This window comes from Saccostrea cucullata, unplaced genomic scaffold (assembly GCF_032062105.1).
Source record: "Saccostrea cucullata isolate Sc308-1 unplaced genomic scaffold, CSIRO_AGI_Scuc_v1 ctg11843, whole genome shotgun sequence".
Taxonomy (NCBI): domain Eukaryota; kingdom Metazoa; phylum Mollusca; class Bivalvia; order Ostreida; family Ostreidae; genus Saccostrea; species Saccostrea cuccullata.
The window spans coordinates 156-20,032 of NW_026922690.1; the positions used below are offsets into that span (position 1 = coordinate 156).

A 19,877-nucleotide genomic window follows, 5' to 3' on the forward strand; every position below is an offset into this window, starting at 1 on the left:
AAGTTTGTTATACATTACTGAAGTAAAATTGTTGATTTTAACAATCTACAACTACATGTATACACTTGACAAAATTGCTAACGCACCACCTGATGAAAATAATATTTTACTTTTCAAAACTTGTTTAAGATGTATTTGATATAGTATTCTGTTACAAAATTTAAAAATAAAGCATTTAAATATCTTATTTGATAAATTACTACAATGTTTACTGAAGTGTGACCATTTCATAGAAAACGTGAAAATCGTGTTCATACTTATTTGGAGGGGTAAATTTTGATTTTTTTCTTTGCATTTTTGTTTTTTATTTTTGTACTTATTAGAAAATCAAAAAAAAATTATACAATATGCGGCATTTGATCCCAGGTGAGCGTGATAAAACAGACAGTTTGGTGTCTGCAGGGGGTACCCTTGGAAAGATATGTAAAAAATTAAAACAAGCAAAACAATATTTATTCTTCTAGTGAAAAATTCATGCAAATAGATTAGTTAACCTAAAAATGTTCACTCTAGATAGCCAAGCCGTTAAGTAAACACCACACTACAACTTGAATGTCGTTCCACAAAATTGAGGCAACCGGAAGTTGAGTGGACTGGGTCTGGACACGAATGCATTGGATGACTAGCAGGCGATATAATAGTCAATCGTTGCATATTATTTGATATTTCTTAACTGGGAGACTGTTTCTGGTCTAACCTCAAGAACCATCATCTGTAATTAGCAATGCAGATATTTGGGCAAAAGGAGGTACGCAATGCACGTCGGGAAATTGGTTTTGGACAAGAAGGTCATCTTAAGGTTTTCTTCTACATCAAGACATTTGAAAAGCCCATTGCATTGAAAAATACGGCCTTTTATATATACTAATACCGTTTAGGCAAATGTTCAATTCACAAGGAAGAATTGTCGGTGGTGCGTTAGCAATTTTGTCTAGTGTATATTATTAACTTTTTATTATATATTACCTAAAAGGGGGCCACAGGGGCATTGAATGCGAAATCTTTGACGCTTTGTATCTCGAAAATGGGAAATATTTTGATCAGTAACATAGAACAAAAAATGTTCAAAATGATGTTCTAAACGATATCCAACCTTTCATTTTTCTCTAAACGTCCCCATTAAGGAGTTGAAGGGCCGCTAAATATTTCTTTGGCAAATATCTTTCGAAAGGAAAATCTCTGAATTCTTGTGGAACAAAAAAGTGTTTCAAATCATAAGAGCTTTAAGTTGATTCGAATACAAAAGGGGCTGACCCCACATGTAAGGGTCCAAGAGTGGCCAAAAGTCGAATTTATGAGCATTTAATGTTCAATATCTTTTTACACATTACAAAAGCAAAATCGTTTTCTTTAAAAATATAATCATTATTTCCGAATAAAAATCTCTATCAAAATCGTATCTCATCTCATCGAAAATCGGACGGAAGACCCACTCGTTGCTCGCAACGAGATCGTATTTAGTTAAGGTCTTCAGTTTCAACGGAAGACCTTCTTATTATTCTGTTGTTTCTTTTCTACTTTTCTTATCATTATTCTTACCGATTTTGTGCAGGCGATTTCTCGTAAATGCGCCGATGGATTTTAATGAAACTTTCAGCATTCATGACAAATTATATGAACTTAAGGCGTTTTTTTTAATTTGATGACGTCACTTCCAGTTCGGAGTTTATGCGATTTAGTGAGTTTTAGAGGGTCATTTTGTCCGGCAGTTTTCTCAATAATGGCTCAAGATAGAAATATGAAACTTTCAGGTATGATAGACCAAAAAAGTCTATAGACATGTATAAGGTATTTCATTTTTAAGGGAAGTGCCGCACGTCGGCGCTCGCTATGACCCGAAAATAGGCCTATCACGAATTTCAAAATTTTTAACAACTTTTATAAAGTCCCTTTTTACCTGGAAATATTTAGTTAAAACATGTAGAATAAAAAAGGTATAGATTCTAAGATCTTTCAAAGGATACCTCGAAAGGGCTAGATCCTTAAATAGGCTGAGAGGGGCCGAATGTTTTTCCCTTATATCTCAAAAAGTATTTAGAATTTGTAATACGTCAAAGAAGCAAAGTTGTTCAAAATGTCAAGCTAAATCTATTAGAGTCGTCAAAATACGTCCGGCGTCGTCACTTCCGGCCAAACCGGAAGTAGTCGGAAATTGCGTTTTTTTTGCCGTTCTTGACAAGTTTTTGGGTTACATATGTCTCTGGGAGCATAAAAGTAATTTTCCGTCCGTCGTCGTCACTTCTGGTCAAACCGGAAGTAGCAAAAAATGGCATTTTTTGAAGGTTTTGATGCAAAATTGAAATTATAAAGTCACCGGAGAATACTTAGCTCACTGCTTTCTTTTGTTCTGTCGCTTCCGGCACTTCCGGTCAAAACCGGACGGAAGACCTACTCGTTGCTTTGCAACGAGCTTTGCTCTAGTTTCTTTCTATTTTCCGTTGATTTATTTGAGTTAAAAATATGCAAAGCGTTTTTATAGTCCTTATATTTTTCTTTACACTCGTCATTAAACCAAGGTTTATCATCTCCTCTAGATTTGTGATTATATTGTGAACTTTCACTTGTAAATTGCCCCCGTTTTGTTTCACATTTTGGTAATACAATGTCATTTATGATATAACATAGATTAACAATACAATTGTCTACATCTTGCTGGTCTTTTAAATGACAGCTTACTAATTCAATTAATGTGTTTGCATTATTAACTAGATCAACATTTATATTATATTTTTCATCCTCGTTCCATCTTATATTTTTCCACTCTACTCTATAGTGTTCTGTTGATTTGTTATCATAAGGATATGTAATTTCATTATCGCAATTGATTTTAAAAAATAGAGGGGAATGGTCAGATAAAATATTGAATGTTCCAGAAGAAAATTCTAAGATATACTGTATATTTTCATGTCGACAAATAAGGTAATCGATTAAACTGACTCCATTTGCACCATAGAAAGTTATATTACCCTTAGCATCTCCAGAATGTCTACCATTTACAATTCAAAAACCTGTTGTTCAAATTCAAAAACTTTCTACCGTGCTGGTTTACATAACTATCCTGACTTTTCCTGTTAATATTACATATATCAGAAGTATAAGATATCAAATGTTGTATTGCATCAGACACATTCTCAGAGAGATTATCATTTACAATATAGTCTTCATTTAAACCACACCTAGCATTTAAATCACCTGATAAAAAGATGCATCCAAGAAATGTATATTTACTAATTAGATCATATAAACACTGAAATAAATCAACATCTTCTTTAAGATAAAAAACACTGCCATCTGGTGGTATATAACAGAAAAATAAAAAGATTGGCCTATTATTAATTTTACAATTTGTGAGTTTTATAACTAAAATGGTATCAAAAAAATTTTCTTCAACACTTATATATTTATAAATTTCTTCTTTCACAAACACTACTAATCCACCCCCTTTACCTTTCTTCCGTGGAAAAGTTAAGGACTCATACCCAGATATACTGATTTGTTTACTATCGTCATCCGTTATCCAGCACTCGGATAAACATGCTATATCTGCACTATTTATTATGGATAAGAAATCACTATCCTTATGTTTAACTCTAAGTCCCTTTCCTATGTTCCATGATATCACATTTAGTGTCCCATAATGGCCGCGGCTATTAACTGGGCTGTTATCTTTGTCCGATCTCACGGCCGCGTGGCCCTATTTCTGCCAGTTTCCAGCTATCGGCTCGTAATTTTCCGGTGTAAGCCGCTGCTACATTATTGTTTTGTTTTCACAAGAGAGATAACTTAAATAAGCAAAATTGAAGGAATTATCCTTCTTTGTTTTAACTTTGGAGAAAAAAACGAAATAGAACCTGTAACCAACGAAATTACTGCCGGAACAACGTTTTATTCTTGATTTTACACACTGCGGTCACGTGATTCGCAACTTTTTTAAGCCCTCGATACTTTTTTGCAGACGATATGGCGAGTAGCACAGCAAAACCCGGTATTACTGTGCTGCCGAGGGCTGTCACGCTGACACAAAGAAAAGGGGAAGATATGGGTATATGACAGAAGTTAAATTTTTCCCTTTCCCAACACAGAAAAAGGACCCAAAATGTAGGCGAGCGTGGCTGAATTTGCTGCGGCGAAAGATTACGACCCACCTATGCATCACAGGGTAAAGTGGAATAATTCTTAAAGACTAAATTATTTTGCACTTTTTGCAAAATATTCGTGTCTCAGTACAAAGGGTTTCTTTGTGTGTTGTGTGTTAGATATGTTCCCGACATTTTGTTGATGGCAGTCCAACACCTGAAAACCCATATCCCACGTTATTTGCTTACAATAATTACAAGGAGCCTCTACAGAACAGAAGCTCAACATCCATCACCAAACGTTCAGCGGCAGAGAAACGTAACGAGGTGTGACACAGTGTATGATTAATTAATATAATACACATAAAAATGCCCCCCTCGTGATTTTTATTTTTGAAATGATACTTGATAGACTAGTTTGTTTCAAGGCTTGTAATAAGAGTATGTAGTTTAAATGCATTTGTTAATTTATTCACTATGACCTTGCACCATGTGTGCCTGCACGCTTTCAACATTAGCTAGTCGAGTCCTGCCAGTCAACCTTTGTATACATTCACCACGTTTTTCTGTTCTATGTGTTGTATATACCTTATTCTCTTTAGAGAAGTGGACAGGCTTTTGCCCATGGATGTAGGCGAAAGCTTGTCTATTTCTTTAAACTAAAGAGAATATACTTGTCTTTATTCTTTATGTAAACCTTGGTGTTTCGTTGTCACCTTACATTTAAAGTAGGCGACACTTAAGTACAATCCCTTGACAGGGCTTGTTTAACTACATTGTCATCTCTGATAGGATAGTACATGTATTAAAAATTCCCTAGTCTACAATATACTGTTTCAATTTAGCTATCCTAAGCCTAATAAACACTGCTCTTTTTGATACATGTAAAGAGTATTTTTAACTCAGCAAACTGACTAGCAGAATGTCCTTTGTAGATATATAGACTTTCAATAATGTTGCTATGAAAATAACATATATTTTTGTTTCATCCAGTTCCTTGAAAATTCACACTTGATGGAGTCGAATGAAGAGGCAGCTGATTTTCAGTCCTACAATGATGTAAGTTTAACACTGTGTATATAAATATATATCTATAAAGCCTGTGGAAAAAAATGTTTGTTTCTGCTTTTCAAACTGACACTATAATTCATAGTGCCGATTATATTTTTCAGTTGCTTTTTCAGTGAATACATGTACATATTTGAATTTTCAGATTTTACCCATGTATGAAATTTGACTGTAAATTTCAGTCACAGAAATGTTTAAAGTACTATTTCTTTTTTCATGAATGTTTCTTACATGTTTATTTAATGATGAATTGATAGTACGCAGTACTAATATATTTTTCAGTGTATAGCTTAAGTACATGAAACTAAATGTAATATTAAATTTCCTATATAGAGCCATAGTCAGTGTTATATGGAAATGGAATGTGTGGATTTTCAAACCCCCCCTGTTGTGTCTGAAGAGACAGTGGCTTCTGCGTGTGAAACACTGAACACAGGTTTTAAATTTTAAAAATAATATAATGTATTATAATAGTATCAGGAAATATTTACTGGCAAAGTGTTATTGTGAAGACATTAAGGCAGATTTTTACTTTGTGATTAGTTAAAACATTTCTCTTCATATATTTATATTTTAGATAATAGTTAAATTATATAATACACAGTGACACATTTTTAAGATAAAACTTTTATAATCTCATTCTTTCAGTTGTGCAACCATGCCAGCCTGACCATGAGTATGCATCTGCAGCTGTAGGTGAAAGCCATGGACCAGATACAGTTGACAGTGGAATACAGACAGATATAGGGATGGAGGAAATGGAGGAACTCATGGCTCTAAAGAAGAAGTTTGAAAATCCTGATGCTCTCATGAGAAACCTCTTCATTGAAAAGGTCACAGCAACTGATAGGAGTGTAAAGCAGTACACTGGTATTCCATCAAAGTCAATGCTACATGGATTGTATGGTAAATTGTTTAGCCAGTTATGTATTTGCATGAAAATTCATGTATTTTAATGATACTGAATGAAATAAAATTTGTCCAAAAATCACAGGGTAAAAAGATATTTTTATACCAACCACTGTGAATAATAAGAATTTTGAAAATAATGGACAGGACAAGGGTACTTGTACGGTACATGGAATAAGAATAATTACCTTACTTGCTTTGCTCCTTATAAGAAAATTGCATGCATGTTTATAATAATTAATATGCTCATACAATTAATTATTATGGATGATCAAATGTATTTTTTTAATGTATTGTAGAAGTGTTAGATGAAGCATCGCCCAACATTAAATATTGGAGTGGACAAAGCAGTGCTGAGGAAACTCCATACCAGCAGAATGCGGATAGGAGGAAAACTGGACCAACAAGAAAACTGTCGAAATATGAAGAATTTATTATGACTTTATTCGTTTACGGCTTGCTATTTTTACATTTTTTTTGGCTGATATTTTTGGAGTTTCAAATACACGTGTGTCTCAGATTTTCACAACATGGGTAAATTTTATGTATCATATTTTAACACCTTTATTAGTTTGGCCATCTACACCTGTTATCAAGAAGTTTTTACCTAAGTCCTTTAAACTTACATTTCCCAATACAGTTTGTATTATTGATTGTACTGAATTTTTTATACAAAAGCCCAGATCTCCTTCTGCACAGTCCAGAACTTATAGTACTTATAAGCATCATAATACATACAAAGCTTTAATAGGTATTATGCCATCTGGTGCCATCATTTTTATATCAGATTTATGGGGAGGTAATACATCTGACAGATATATTACTAAGAACTGTGGTTTTCTTGATTTTGTAAGACCAGGTCATGAAATTATGGCTGACAGAGGATTTTTAATTAGAGATTTATTGTTAGAAAGACATGCAAAGCTTGTAATTCCACCTTTCACCAAGAAATGTAACTGGGGTAAAGGAAAACGATTGCTGCAGAATGATATTATTAAGACTAGATGTATAGCTCGTCTTAGAATTCATGTTGAACGTGCGATAGAAAGATTGAAAAATTTTAATATCTTAAGTAATACCATGCCTTTGTCATTGAAGCCATTGTCAAATCAGATTCTGAAAGTGTGTGCTTTTCTTTGTAATTTACAGACACCACTTGTGAAAAAATAAAATAATCAAACTGGTTTTTTGTCATCATTTATTTTTGTTAGTTAGTGCCTTTACAATGTACTTTTCATAGAATCTTTTTGATGTCTTGACAATTTTTTCATACAGTTCAGAGTCAAAATATATTCTGTCAACAGCAATACCTTTTTTTGTATACAAAATGAAGTCACACCATTGTTTTTTACAAACACCCATTTGACCTTGGATATGAATATACCATGATGAACTATCTTTTAGTTTAACTAAGTTGTTTTCATCTAAGTATACATGATAATGGTGATCAAGGCATGCTTCTTGTGGTGTTTTATTTTGATACATGTATGAACATTTAATCTCGATCAGTCCCTCACCGCAACATTTACAGCTTATCAAACCATCAGGAGAGGCTCCTAAATATGGGTGTAATTCATCTACCTGTAAACCACTAAGCTCAAGTTTGGCCTTTTCATGACATTTCTTATAGTCCAAAAAGTACAACTGTCGTGCCACATTTTCATTTTCTCTCCCAAAATTTACAGATGGAGTATTTATGTAACTTGACTTTCCCATAACTCTTTTGGATATATAATTTTCATCATTCTCAGTAAATTTAAAGCTTAAAATAGAAGAAAAATTGGATGCTGTAATTCTGCCTTTGCGATGATTAAACCATTCTGGGTTTTCACTCTGATCTCTGGTGATCTCTTCAATTTTGTTTATAGTGTCTTTATCAAAAGCATTTTGTAAGCATACAAAAATATTTTCTCCAACATTAGAGTTTACCACATCAAGAACTGTTGGAATTTTAGAACTATCACTTTCATCCTCTAAATCATCACCCTCTTCATATAGTGTTTGTAAAAGCAATGCTTTTGAACCTTTGCAAATATTTTTAAGCTTGATCTTAACGTCATTAGTAGTACATGTAATATTGTTCACAGTTGATTTATAGACTGTATGAATGGGGGTGATCTTTTTAGGTACACTTGTATCAGTTCTGATATCAATTTCATCTACTTCCATAGGAATTGACTCATTTCTGGGTTTATCCCAGACACACTCAACATCTGTTCCCACCTCAGTACCTCTATCCTTGTGTCGAGAACAAAAGTCATTTACAGCAAACAGAAGGGCAACACAATGTTTACAGGTTCCATTGTCTCTATAAAATATGTGAAAATTTTCATGTCACTTATGGATATATATATGTCATGTGTGGATATATCTTCAGTATTCAGCCGTGATGATGAAAAAAAAGTGACCAACAACCAGAGAACAAAAAATGCTTGTTTCACATTATCAAGACATATTATGCACGCTGGTCAACAGTCACAAAGAAACTAAAGGAACTGAAAAAAATGCTAATGGAAAAATGAGAGATGAAGTATAAAAATAAGGCATATGAGTAATCAAAATAAAAGTATAATGCATATATAAACATGTCAACAATGGAAATGGAATCAGACACATGAATATATTCATTTATAAACATTTATTCTGATAGAATGAACCTAATACTTCTGAAAATTGGCCAAGTGATAACATTCTGGCACATTCGAGAAGTATGATAAAGAATTATATACCATATACTTACGCAACACATGTGCAACCTGCAGACATCACTTGGCCTGACTGATGCACCAACAACCATGTTGTATATGGAATAGAATTTTGTCTGGTCTCTGGTGCACATGTTGCCTTCATGTACATATAGTCATGTTCAAGAACCGGTGAAATCTGAACATCGTCAATGTCGTTGCTTGAAAATAATCTAAAACCGTTGTCATTTCTGTATGTCTGTAAACGATTGTTTTCCCACTTGCAATAAGTCAAAAAATAAATGAGAATATCATACGTCTGTATCTCTGGCATGTTGTTGAGCTGTGTCTGCCACGAGCACACGTCAGTTGGGGACGGTATAACGATATCGTCACCATTTACCTGCACGGTTCTCCTTTTCTTGTCCATGACATTGTAATCTCCCCCATCATCGGTTGGTATTATTTCAAGATTCAGCTCCGTTGCGAGTTCACATAGTCTCACCAGATCTATCTTCCGAAGTAACGTACAAGAAACACCTCGCTCTTGGAGAAATTGTTTGAGTTCTGGAACCTTCAGAGAATAGAAATCCGTCATAATGGTTTGTATTCTACCGCTTAGTATGACCTTTCGAGAAACCGGAAGTTTACAGGGCTTAAATTTTTTAAAGGCGTGTCTAAAATTCGGAGAAAAACGTTGTTCCGGCAGTAACTCGGAAGTCTGCTATTAGGGGCCACAAAGGGCCAGAATGCTAAATTTTTTACTCTTTATATCTCGAAGGTGAGAAATATTTTGATAAGCAATATTGAACAAAAGATGTTCAAAATGATATTCTGAACAATATGCAACCTTTCATTTTTCGCTTATCGTCCCCATAAAGGAGTTGAAGGGTTGGCCCCTAAATATTTCTTTTGCAAATAACTATAAAACGAAACAGAATCTGTGAATAGTTGTTGAACAAAAAGTGTTCAAAATCCTAAGAGCTTTAAGGTGAAATCAAGAAAAAGGGGCTGGGCAATCAAATCAGGGGCCAAGAGGGGCCAAAAATCTTCAATCGGTAACTCATTATTAGTAAATATTTTGTAATACATTACTGAAGCAAAGATGTTTATCTCGACGATCTACAACTATATATTATGATTTTTAGGTCGTATGGTACATAATTAGGGGCCACAAGGGGCCAGAATGCTAAGTCTTTGACGCTTTATATCTCGAAAGAGAGAAATATTTTGATAAGTAATATTGAACAAAAGATGTTCAAAATCATGTTCTGAACAATATGCAACCTTTCATTTTTCTCTAAACGTCCCCATTAAGGAGTTGAAGGGTTGGCCCCTAAATATTTCTTTTGCAAATAACTCGAAAACGAAAAAGAATCTCTGAATAGTTGTTGAACAAAAAGTGTTCAAAATCATAAGATCTTTAAGACGAAATCAAGAAAAAGGGGCTGTGAACTCAAATTAGGGGCCAAAAGGGGCCAAAAGTCTTTAATCGATAACTCTTTATCAGTTAATATTTTGTAATACATTACTGAAGTAAAGATGTGTATCTCAACCATTTACAACTATATATTATGATTTTTATGTCGTATGGTTCATAATTAGGGGCCACAAGGGGCCAGAATGCTAAGTCTTTGGCGCTTTATATCTCGAAAGAGAGAAATATTTTGATAAGTAATATTGAACAAGGGTTGGCCCCTAAATATTTCTTTTGCGAATAACTCGATAACGAAAATGAATCTCTGAAAAGTTGTTGAACAAAAATTGATGAAAATCCTGAGAGCATTAAGATGATATGCAGAAGAAAGGCTGATCCCTTATATTAGTGGCTGCGAGGGGCCAAAAGTCGAATTTTAAAGTCCTTAATGTTCAATGCCTTTTTACAGATTATGGAGGCAAAATAGTTCTTCTTCACAATCTTTATCATTAATTTAGAATGAAAATCTCAATCAAAATTTCATCTCATCTCCTCAAGAATTGGACGGAAGACCCACTCGTTGCTCGCAACGAGATCGTATCTAGTTATTATTCTTTTTTTTTTCTGCACAAATTTTGTGCCGACGATTCCTCAGAGATCTTTGGATCGATTTGTTTCAAATTTTCAGGGTTGGTGTAGAATTATCTGAAGTTAATTCCGGCTGAAGGATTTTTTGAAAATCACTTCCGGTCTAGAGTTATCGCCCTTTTCTTAAAATTCAAACGACCTCCGTGTCTTTGATAGAACTCAATAATGGCTTAAGCTAGAGCGCTGAAATTTTCAGTGATAATAGAGGACATGTTGCCATGGTGCACCTGGGTCTGGATATTTTCCGGAAGTATCTAGTATGGAAGCTCGGTAGGGGTCAAAATTTAGGACACGAATCATGACTGATTTTTAAAGACATTTTGCATCATATCTTTTAAAGTATGATTATTTTGTTAAAACATATTGAACAAAATTTGTGGAAAATGACACGATCTTTAAAATGATATCAAGAAAAAAGTGCTGAGTCATCACATTAAGGGCCAAAAGGGGCTTAAAGTCTTTTTTCGATAACTCTTTAACAGTCAATTTTTTGTTATACATTACTGAAGCAAAAATGTTTATCTAAACAATCTACCACTGTATATTATGATTTTAATGTCGTATAATGCATGATTAGGGGCCACAAGGGGCCAGAATGCTAAATCTTTGACGCTTTATAGCTCGAAAGTGAGAAATATTTTGACAAGTAATATTGAACAAAAGATGTTCAAAATCATGTTCTGAACAATATGCAACCTTTCATTTTTCGGTCAATGTCCCCATTAGGGAGTTGAAGGGTTGGCCCCTAAATATTTCTTTTACAAATAACTCGAAAACGAAAAAGAATCTCTGAATAGTTATTGATCACAAAGTGTTTAAAATCCTAAGAGCTTCAAGATGAAATCAAGAAAAAGGGGCTGAGCACTCAAATAAGGGGCCAAAAGGGGCTTAAAGTCTTTTTTCGATAACTCTTTAATAGTTAATATTTTGTTATACATTACTGAAGCAAAAATGTTTATCTCAACAATCTACCACTAATAATTATGATTTTAATGTCATATAATACACTATTAGGGGCCAAAAGGGGCCAGAATGCTAAATCTTTGACGCTTTATATCTCGAAAGTGAGAAATATTTTGACAAGTAATATTGAACAAAAGATGTTCAAAATCATGTTCTGAACAATATGCAACCTTTCATTTTTCACTCAAAGTCCCCATTAGGGAGTTGAAGGGTTGGCCCCTAAATATTTCTTTTACAAATAACTCGAAAACGAAAAAGAATCTCTGAATAGTTATTGAACACAAAGTGTTTGAAATCCTAAGATCTTCAAGATGAAATCAGGAAAAAGGGGCTGGGCCATCAAATTAGGGGCCAAAAGTCTTTTTTCGATAACTCTTTAATAGTCAATAATCTGTAATACATTACTGAAGCAAAAATATTTATTTCAACAATCTACAACTGTATATTATGATTTTAATGTCGTACATTACATAATTAGGGGCCACAAGGGGCCAGAATGCTAAATCTTTAATGCTTTATATCTCAAAAGTGGGAAATATTTTGACAAGTAATATTGAACAAAAGATGTTCAAAATGATGTTCTGAACAATATGCAACCTTTCATTTTTCGCTAAACGTCCCCATTAGGGAGTTGAAGGGCTGGTCCCTTAATATTTCTTTTCCGAATAACTCGAAAACGAAAAAGAATCTCTGAATAGTTGTTGAACAAAAAGTGTTCATAATCCTGAGAGCTTTAAAATGTAAAAGAGGGAAGAAAAAAGGGCTGATCCCTAATATTAGGGGCCGTGAGGGGCCAAAAGTCGATTTTAGAAGTCTTTATTGTTCAATGTCTTTTTACAGAATGTGGAAAATCATTACTTAAGAATGAAAATCTCAATCAAAATCTGATCTCATCTCATCAAGAATCGAACGGAAGACCCACTCGTTGCTCGCAACGAGATCGTATCTAGTTATTATTGTTTTTTTTTTTCTTACCGATTTTGTACGCGCGATTTCTCGAGAACGGCTCAATCGATTTTCATGAAACTTTCAGGTCTGATAGAACATCTAAAAATCTAGATATATATTTTTTTTATGTTGATGACGTCACTTCCGGTTCGGAGTTTTCTGTGATTTAGTGATTTTTAGGGGGTCATTTTGTCCGGCAGTTTTCTCAAAAAGTACTTAACACAGAAGCTTGAAATTTTCAGTGATGCTAGAGCAACTTTTGGAGAAGTGCACTAAGTATATCACAACTACCGGAAGTACGAAGCGCCGACGCTCGCTATGGTCCGAAAATAGTCCTATCGAGCATTTCAAAATTTTAAGCGCCTTTTCAACGATAACTTTTTACCTAGAAATATTTTGTTAAAGCATGTAGAACAAAAAAGGTGTAAAATTTCAAGATCTTTCAAACGACATTTCAAAAAAGGGCTGGCCCCTTAAATCAGGGGTCTTAAGGGGCCGAAAGTTTTTCCTTTATATCTCAAAAAGTATTGAGAATTTGTGATAGGTCAAAGAAGCAAAGTTGTTCAAAATGTCGAGCTTAATCTATTGAATTCGTCAAAATACGTCCGGCGTCGTCACTTGCGGTCTAACCGGAAGTAGTCAAAACGCGTATTTTTGCCGTTCTTGACAATTTTTTTTGGTAATATATGTCTCTGAGAGCATTAAAATTAATTTTCCGTCCGTCGTCGTCACTTCCGGTCAAACCGGAAGTAACAGAAAATGGCATATTTTTGCAATAATTAACATGAATTTAGAGTAATCAAGCCATTTTTTGGACGTTATTTCTCATTTTTCTTTTAAAAATGAAAGCCACTTCCGGTCAAACATGACGGAAGACCTACTCGTTGCTTTGCAACGAGCTTTGCTTTAGTTATTATTATTATTATTATTATTATTATTATTATTATTATCAAGGTCATTGTCCTTGATGTCAGTTGAAAGAACTTAATTTGTGGAGTATGCATACCAAACATGAAGTCTATGCCTCCTATGGTTGAAAAGTTATGGCGAAAGTTCGAAATTTTAAAGGTATTTTTAGCATATAGGTCACAGTCATGGTCACAGGGTTAGTGATTTTGGTGTCATTTGAGAGAGCTTAATTAGTAGAGAATGCACTTTTGTTGGCGTCACTTGGCGAATACTGTCTTACTATGGTTACCTTATTTGAACTTAAAGTTAGATTTGCCAATGATAAAACTTGTGAAGTCAAGTGCATCACGATGAAGATCACCGCTACGGATATTTTCATTATTTCTATTGAACGCATCACTAGATTTTATAACACACATAAGATTTCGAATATATATCACGAGATGTTGAAAATACATCACATGATTATAGAACATACATCAAAAGATTATAGAACATACATCACAGGTTTTTTTTAATATTCATAACAAGATATTGAATATAAACATAACATTAAATAGCATTCATCACAAGATTTTGAAATCTAAATCAGTTTTAAAATATTGAACATACGTCATAAGATTTTGAATACAAATCACAAGATTTCGAACATATATCACAAAATATTAAAAAAATATCACAAGAATTTGAAAATACATAACAAGATTTCGAAAATACATCACAAGGTTTTGAATATACATGTATATCATAAGATTATGGAATAAAGCATCATTTTACCTGCCATACGTACACAATTTTTATTTTTTTTAACAGCAAATTATACAATACCACTTTCACAATTTTTCATTCTTAATACTTAAGAAATGTGGCATTTTGTTGTTTATTAATGAAAAATATTAAAACTTTATTCCAGAAAAATAATTGTATTCAGAGTAGAAATGTTCGAAAGCAACCCCGTTCAGAAGTATCGTCATTCCGCGCTACAGTGTTGTGTACAGGGATTAGCAAATTGAACACACCTGTAAAACATAAGTTGTTGTGAACAGGGCACGATTTACCGGGTATGGTCAATTGTTAAAGCCTGCTCACCACAAAAACTGCACGGACTGACAATATATTACTGTGTGCATATTTTGCTGTAAAACATTTCTATTCTCAATTTTCTGGATTATAGTTTTTTAATCTTCACTAATACACAAGAAAATGCCACTTTTCCTAAGTATATTAAAAATAAAATTTAAATCTGTGAAAATGCTAGAATGTGTCAATCATACCCGTCCAAAAATTTGAAGTTTCAATATTTTTTAGATGAAAAAAGATTTTAGATAATTTTCGTGTGAAATGCTATTGCAATATATAAGTAGTGATATACAAAAAAATTGAATAAATAAAAACTTCAAATCTTTGTCTATTTACATTTAATATATCTCTCTCCAATATAGTTCTAGTATATCTACAGTTGTATATAATTTCTTAAATAACCTGAGGTATAAGGAGGAATGCATACCAAACATGAGCATATGCATCTGTCTTAAAATGGAATAATTCTAGATCTTTTTTAAGCTTTAACCATTGAAACTCTGTGTTTGTATTTCGAAGTACTAAAATACCCTTTCTTATGTTTTTCTTTATTAAAATTACTAAACCTCCAAAGTATCTGCTTATCTTTGACTTGTCTCTGTAAAATGAGTAATAAGAAAAGTTATCCACTTCGAGAGTAGTATTATAGCCTATGTGTGTTTCAGTTAGCAAGGCCACACCAATAAAATTTCTTGTTCTACGGACAACTGACCCCCAAAAATTGGGGCGAGCGAGCGATTTGATAATTATAATATTAATATTCTTGTCAATAAAATTTTCAGGCGAGGAAGAAAAATAATGGAGCGAGCGATTATATTTTTTTAATTTTCCTTTACATTTCTAGAGTAAATCATAATGAAACCTTGTCAAAGTCCACTGATCATGTAAGACATTCAATATCCTATATTTGTGCATAAACAAAACAGTCATTTCAATGCTGTTACTATGTTTTCTCACTTTTTAATTACATAATGACTTTACTCCATATGTTAAAAAAACAATTTTAAAAAACGTTCTGATTCCTTTACATGTTTAGAGCATTATAAGGACATTTGACACAGGTTGTTTATTTCATAAAGGTACAAAATTCTGTAAATAAATCTGCTAATGACATAAAAGATTAACTCTCCTATGCATCTCAAACCTTTGATGTTTTCAGGGGTTCATTTTGCCCTGTACATGATTTGCTTGTACATTTATGAGATTTATCACTGTTAAAATAAGTGTTTACCTCCATCTTTAACATATATTTCAAAACAGTATTCACAAAATGTGATGTGATCAAAACTTATACAATCATATGAAACTACTCAATTCCAACAGCACTGCTGTTCTGTATTTATGCACAATATCAGAAGCTTAACATGGTCCCAAAATTCACATAATTAAAAAAATCAGACATAATAGAACCATCGACAAGACAAGTATGTCCAATTACATTTTATCATTTACAATTAATGCCAGCAGTGATAAGTTATCATTACATATAGTTATTCACAAATTTATAATAAAATATGATTGACAGTGACACAGAGCTCAGAATAACAAGGTTAAACAAATATGAATTATAATCAAAATTTTTTTTTCAAGAGTTGACTGATAGAGAATTTGAAATAAAGTATCAAGATGTTTAAATATTATTCAAATTATGGGGAGCTACTTCAGCAAATCAAAGTAGATGGATATTTTGAATTCTTCTGGCTGGTCCAAGACAGCATGGAATTAGTACATGTAAACAAAGAATCTGTGAAAGAATTTTCTGTGGAAACAATTTTATGGCTTCATGGAAATATCTACCTACAGTGTGCATGCACTGTGGTTCAACTGAAGACCTTCTTGAATAACAACGGCTGCACTTATTCACTATATAAACAGATAAAAAGTTCTAGTCCAGTTTATCATTCCACTGCAGAAATTCAGAAAAAAAAAACTCCACCAAATCTTGCTGTATCTAGGGCTTCAACACTCATCATCCAAAGTAAATAAATCAAGTAGCTTAGCAGTCTCCCTAAAATAAAATAGATGCAACTTATTAAAAGTGTTTAGTATATACATACTTATTCAGAAGGAAAAAAACATATATATTATATATATGCATCTTTATCTTATCTAGTCTTAATTTTTTGCACTTACAATTAGGCAGATTCCAAAATTTGATTTATATCCATGGTGGTCCTCTGCCAAAACATAAAGATCTACTCTACCCGATCTTTGCTGTTCATCACGATGGAGTTATAAAGTTTACTTGTTTCCACGCCGTAACTCTAAGAGCATGTTTTAAAAAGTTGTGCAATTGTGCATCATTAGAGCTAATGACAAATGCGGGTGGCTTCGCACTGATCACCTGTACACGCCGAGTTTCAACGACAAATACCGTCATATTTGAACAATAGTCAATACATCCGAGTGTCAAGTGTCCTTTCTCATGCACATTGATCAATGTTGTCTTGGTTTTTCCCAACAATTGTAATATTTCCTACTGAATTTCAAACTCAGAAATGATCGAGTATTTAAGATAAAATGAAAAATTGGGCAGGAAATGGAAAGAAAATTTCCGGAAGCGGGAAATTTAAAATAATATTATTTTTTACGTTTCTCTAAAATACGAGCGCGCGGGTCCATAGAACAAGAAATTTTATTGGTGTGGCCCAATACAATCATTATATCAAAATTATTTATCTGATCAATAAATTTGTAATATGTATCTATTTATTTATGCCGTCAGTGATCATACCTCCCACATTCCATGTACATATGTTTAAATGCGTTTCAGTTCTACTCACTGTATTTATAACAATTAATATAATGAGCTATTTTTTGAATAATTATATAAGCAGTTTTCTTTTAAAGAAAAACTAAAAACAAATCTTTTAATAAAGATTTGTGTATTGACTAAAATCCACAAAAGCTAAGTGTTATGATATGATAAAAACAATTAGTGTCAGGTTCTGCCTCGGTTAGGCCGGAAGTCTTTCCAGTGATTAGTTTGATATGGATTCACGTGCTAGTTTGTTTTTCAGGATGGAAGATAGGGAATTGCTCCTGTGTAAGGTGCATTATTGCTCTTATATACCGGTAGCCTGGTGTAGCCGATTGCATTGTCGATGATTTAGATGATTTAGATACAAAATTCCTAAAAGGACCGAAAATATGCAAACAGTTACGGAAGGAATGGAATAGGCCACCCCATATTTAGAGTCAGTGGTTTTGATGACTTGAAAAATAGCCTTAACCTTAAAGTAATATACGCTATAACGTGCGCCATTTTAAAATATGGCTGGAAATTTATATATTTTATTTACCAATAAAAGTTACGAAAATGCTGTAAATTACACCATTTAAATAAAATTCGTTATAAAGTTATCAAATTATAATTATTTATTATCCTGCAAGGAGAATAATGTCTATTTTTAAGTAAATCCACCACGTGACGCCGCCGCTACTTTTAAATTGATAAACAAACACGGCGTCAAGAAAACGAGGTAAGCCCTTTGAGATACAACTCACTTTTGACATGGATGGCGTGTTACTATTAATATAACTTATCTTTAAATGTAATCAGTATCAAAAATCTATACTCTTTTATAATGCATATTAACCTTTTATTAATAATCGTTGTCAAAATGCAACGTGCCTCGTTGTCTATAATTTCCCGTGGACATACGTGTCTATATTTAGACCTACTGTTTACGCACTTCCTTTATCAATATTCATGAAAAGACTGAATTCTTGATTGCAGATATTGTTTTATTTTTCTGTTATTACAACGAGTTTTATAGTTAAATTTTGTGGAAATATTATTTTTTCACTAGATGCTGTCATGAGACAGTAATACCCGCACTAAGGTGTTTGCCTCTAAATACACAATCCTACGGGCGGCTTTCCAAGGAAAAAGTCAAAATAATTCTATATAATTCAGGCACGTAGCATCGTTTTTGAAAGTGGGGGGAGGGGGGGCCAACCTGAGAAAATTTTGTTTACTTACCTAAAAAAAATTAACAAGGAAAAAAATGAAATGGGGGGGGGGGGTGTAGTGGCCACCCTTTTTTTCAAGGCAAAATTACTTTCACTTCCAATTTTTTCCCCATATTTCCTTGCTATGTATATACTGTGGTAAAAAGTGGGGGGGGGGGGCCACCATCTTTTCAATGGGCAGTTTGTTATAGTACAGGTAATGTTGGGAAAAAAAGGGGGGGTAGCCCCCCCCCCCTGGTTGCTATGTGCCTGTAATTTACATGTATTCATCAAATTGAGTATGAAATTATCCCTGTGACCTATAACTCAGAACCTCTGTCGATGATTTAGATGATTTAGATACAAAATTCCTAAAAGGACCGAAAATATGCAAACAGTTACGGAAGGAATGGAATAGGCCACCCCATATTTAGAGTCAGTATTTAGAGTCCTTTCTTGGAGAGGACTTATATAGGCCATGCCTGATGTCCAATCCAATTATGTAAGCTTACTTTACATAATAAAATAATGTTTAAATTACATTAGAACCTCTTATATTTATTTTACATGCTTAATTCATTATATACCAGTTTGAATTCTATAAATGATGTAAATTAGATTTAGATAAATGTTTTGCTCATAATAGGACCTTTTTAAATTTACTAACCCAACCCCCCCCCCCCTCGACACCACAATCACACAGTACATACTTTTTGGAATAGGCTAGATGGAACAGTTTTGTTAAAACATTGTTTGTTATGAATTAATTTAAAATTTGTTCTTGACATGTAAATTCTATATCACATCACGTTGCGTCACCCTTTATCATATTTTTAGATTAAACTCCATTCGGTACACCTCGGCCGATTCCCACTTCATCTGATAAGGTGACGGAATCGATGGCACGAAGGTTTTCCGAATGGAATAGCATTATAACATGCTGCAGAATGGTGTGCACTGGATTAATTCATTTTGTGTTATATAAATTGGATTTATATTTCATGAAGTTTACAGGACCTATGGAGGTCGGTAAGTACAAGTTTAAGTATAGTGGGGGGTAAAATAAACCCAAACGATTAGGTTAAAATTCAAAAAAGGGGCAAAAATCATCGCATGCCACACTAGACGAATATTTCATATTGTGAAGTTAAATCCCCTTGTCTATGTGACATTCAGTTACTGCCAATACTGGTGCGGGTCCCAAAATTTTTTTTTGGGGGT

The 19,877-nt window shown here is 33.4% G+C and overlaps 1 protein-coding gene and 1 long non-coding RNA gene across 2 annotated transcripts; one reads left to right on the forward strand and one right to left on the reverse strand.

The window, feature by feature from the left end:
- The first annotated feature begins 4,134 nt into the window (after positions 1 to 4,134).
- On the forward strand, positions 4,135 to 6,766 carry LOC134262240 (uncharacterized). Its single transcript, XM_062744617.1, has 7 exons — positions 4,135 to 4,159; positions 4,257 to 4,403; positions 5,070 to 5,135; positions 5,478 to 5,580; positions 5,793 to 6,050; positions 6,353 to 6,508; positions 6,732 to 6,766. Exons 1-7 carry the CDS (start codon positions 4,148 to 4,150, stop codon positions 6,764 to 6,766), a joined length of 777 nt encoding a protein of 258 aa, XP_062600601.1. The 5' UTR covers positions 4,135 to 4,147.
- Positions 6,767 to 15,646: 8,880 nt separating this feature from the next.
- Positions 15,647 to 17,203, reverse strand: LOC134262241 (uncharacterized). The gene is made up of 2 exons (XR_009990982.1): positions 16,836 to 17,203; positions 15,647 to 16,710 (listed from the first exon to the last, which is right to left on the reverse strand). It is a non-coding gene; the product is annotated as an uncharacterized LOC134262241 (long non-coding RNA).
- Positions 17,204 to 19,877: the final 2,674 nt, after the last annotated feature.

What these genes read in the sequence shown, in the direction of transcription:
- LOC134262240 (XM_062744617.1), top strand. An exon ending in AATGCTACATGGATTGTATG is followed by an intron (nt 6,051 to 6,352) that starts GTAAATTGTTTA and finishes AATGTATTGTAG; the next exon opens with AAGTGTTAGATGAAGCATCG. An exon ending in TATGACTTTATTCGTTTACG is followed by an intron (nt 6,509 to 6,731) that starts GCTTGCTATTTT and finishes TTTATACAAAAG; the next exon opens with CCCAGATCTCCTTCTGCACA.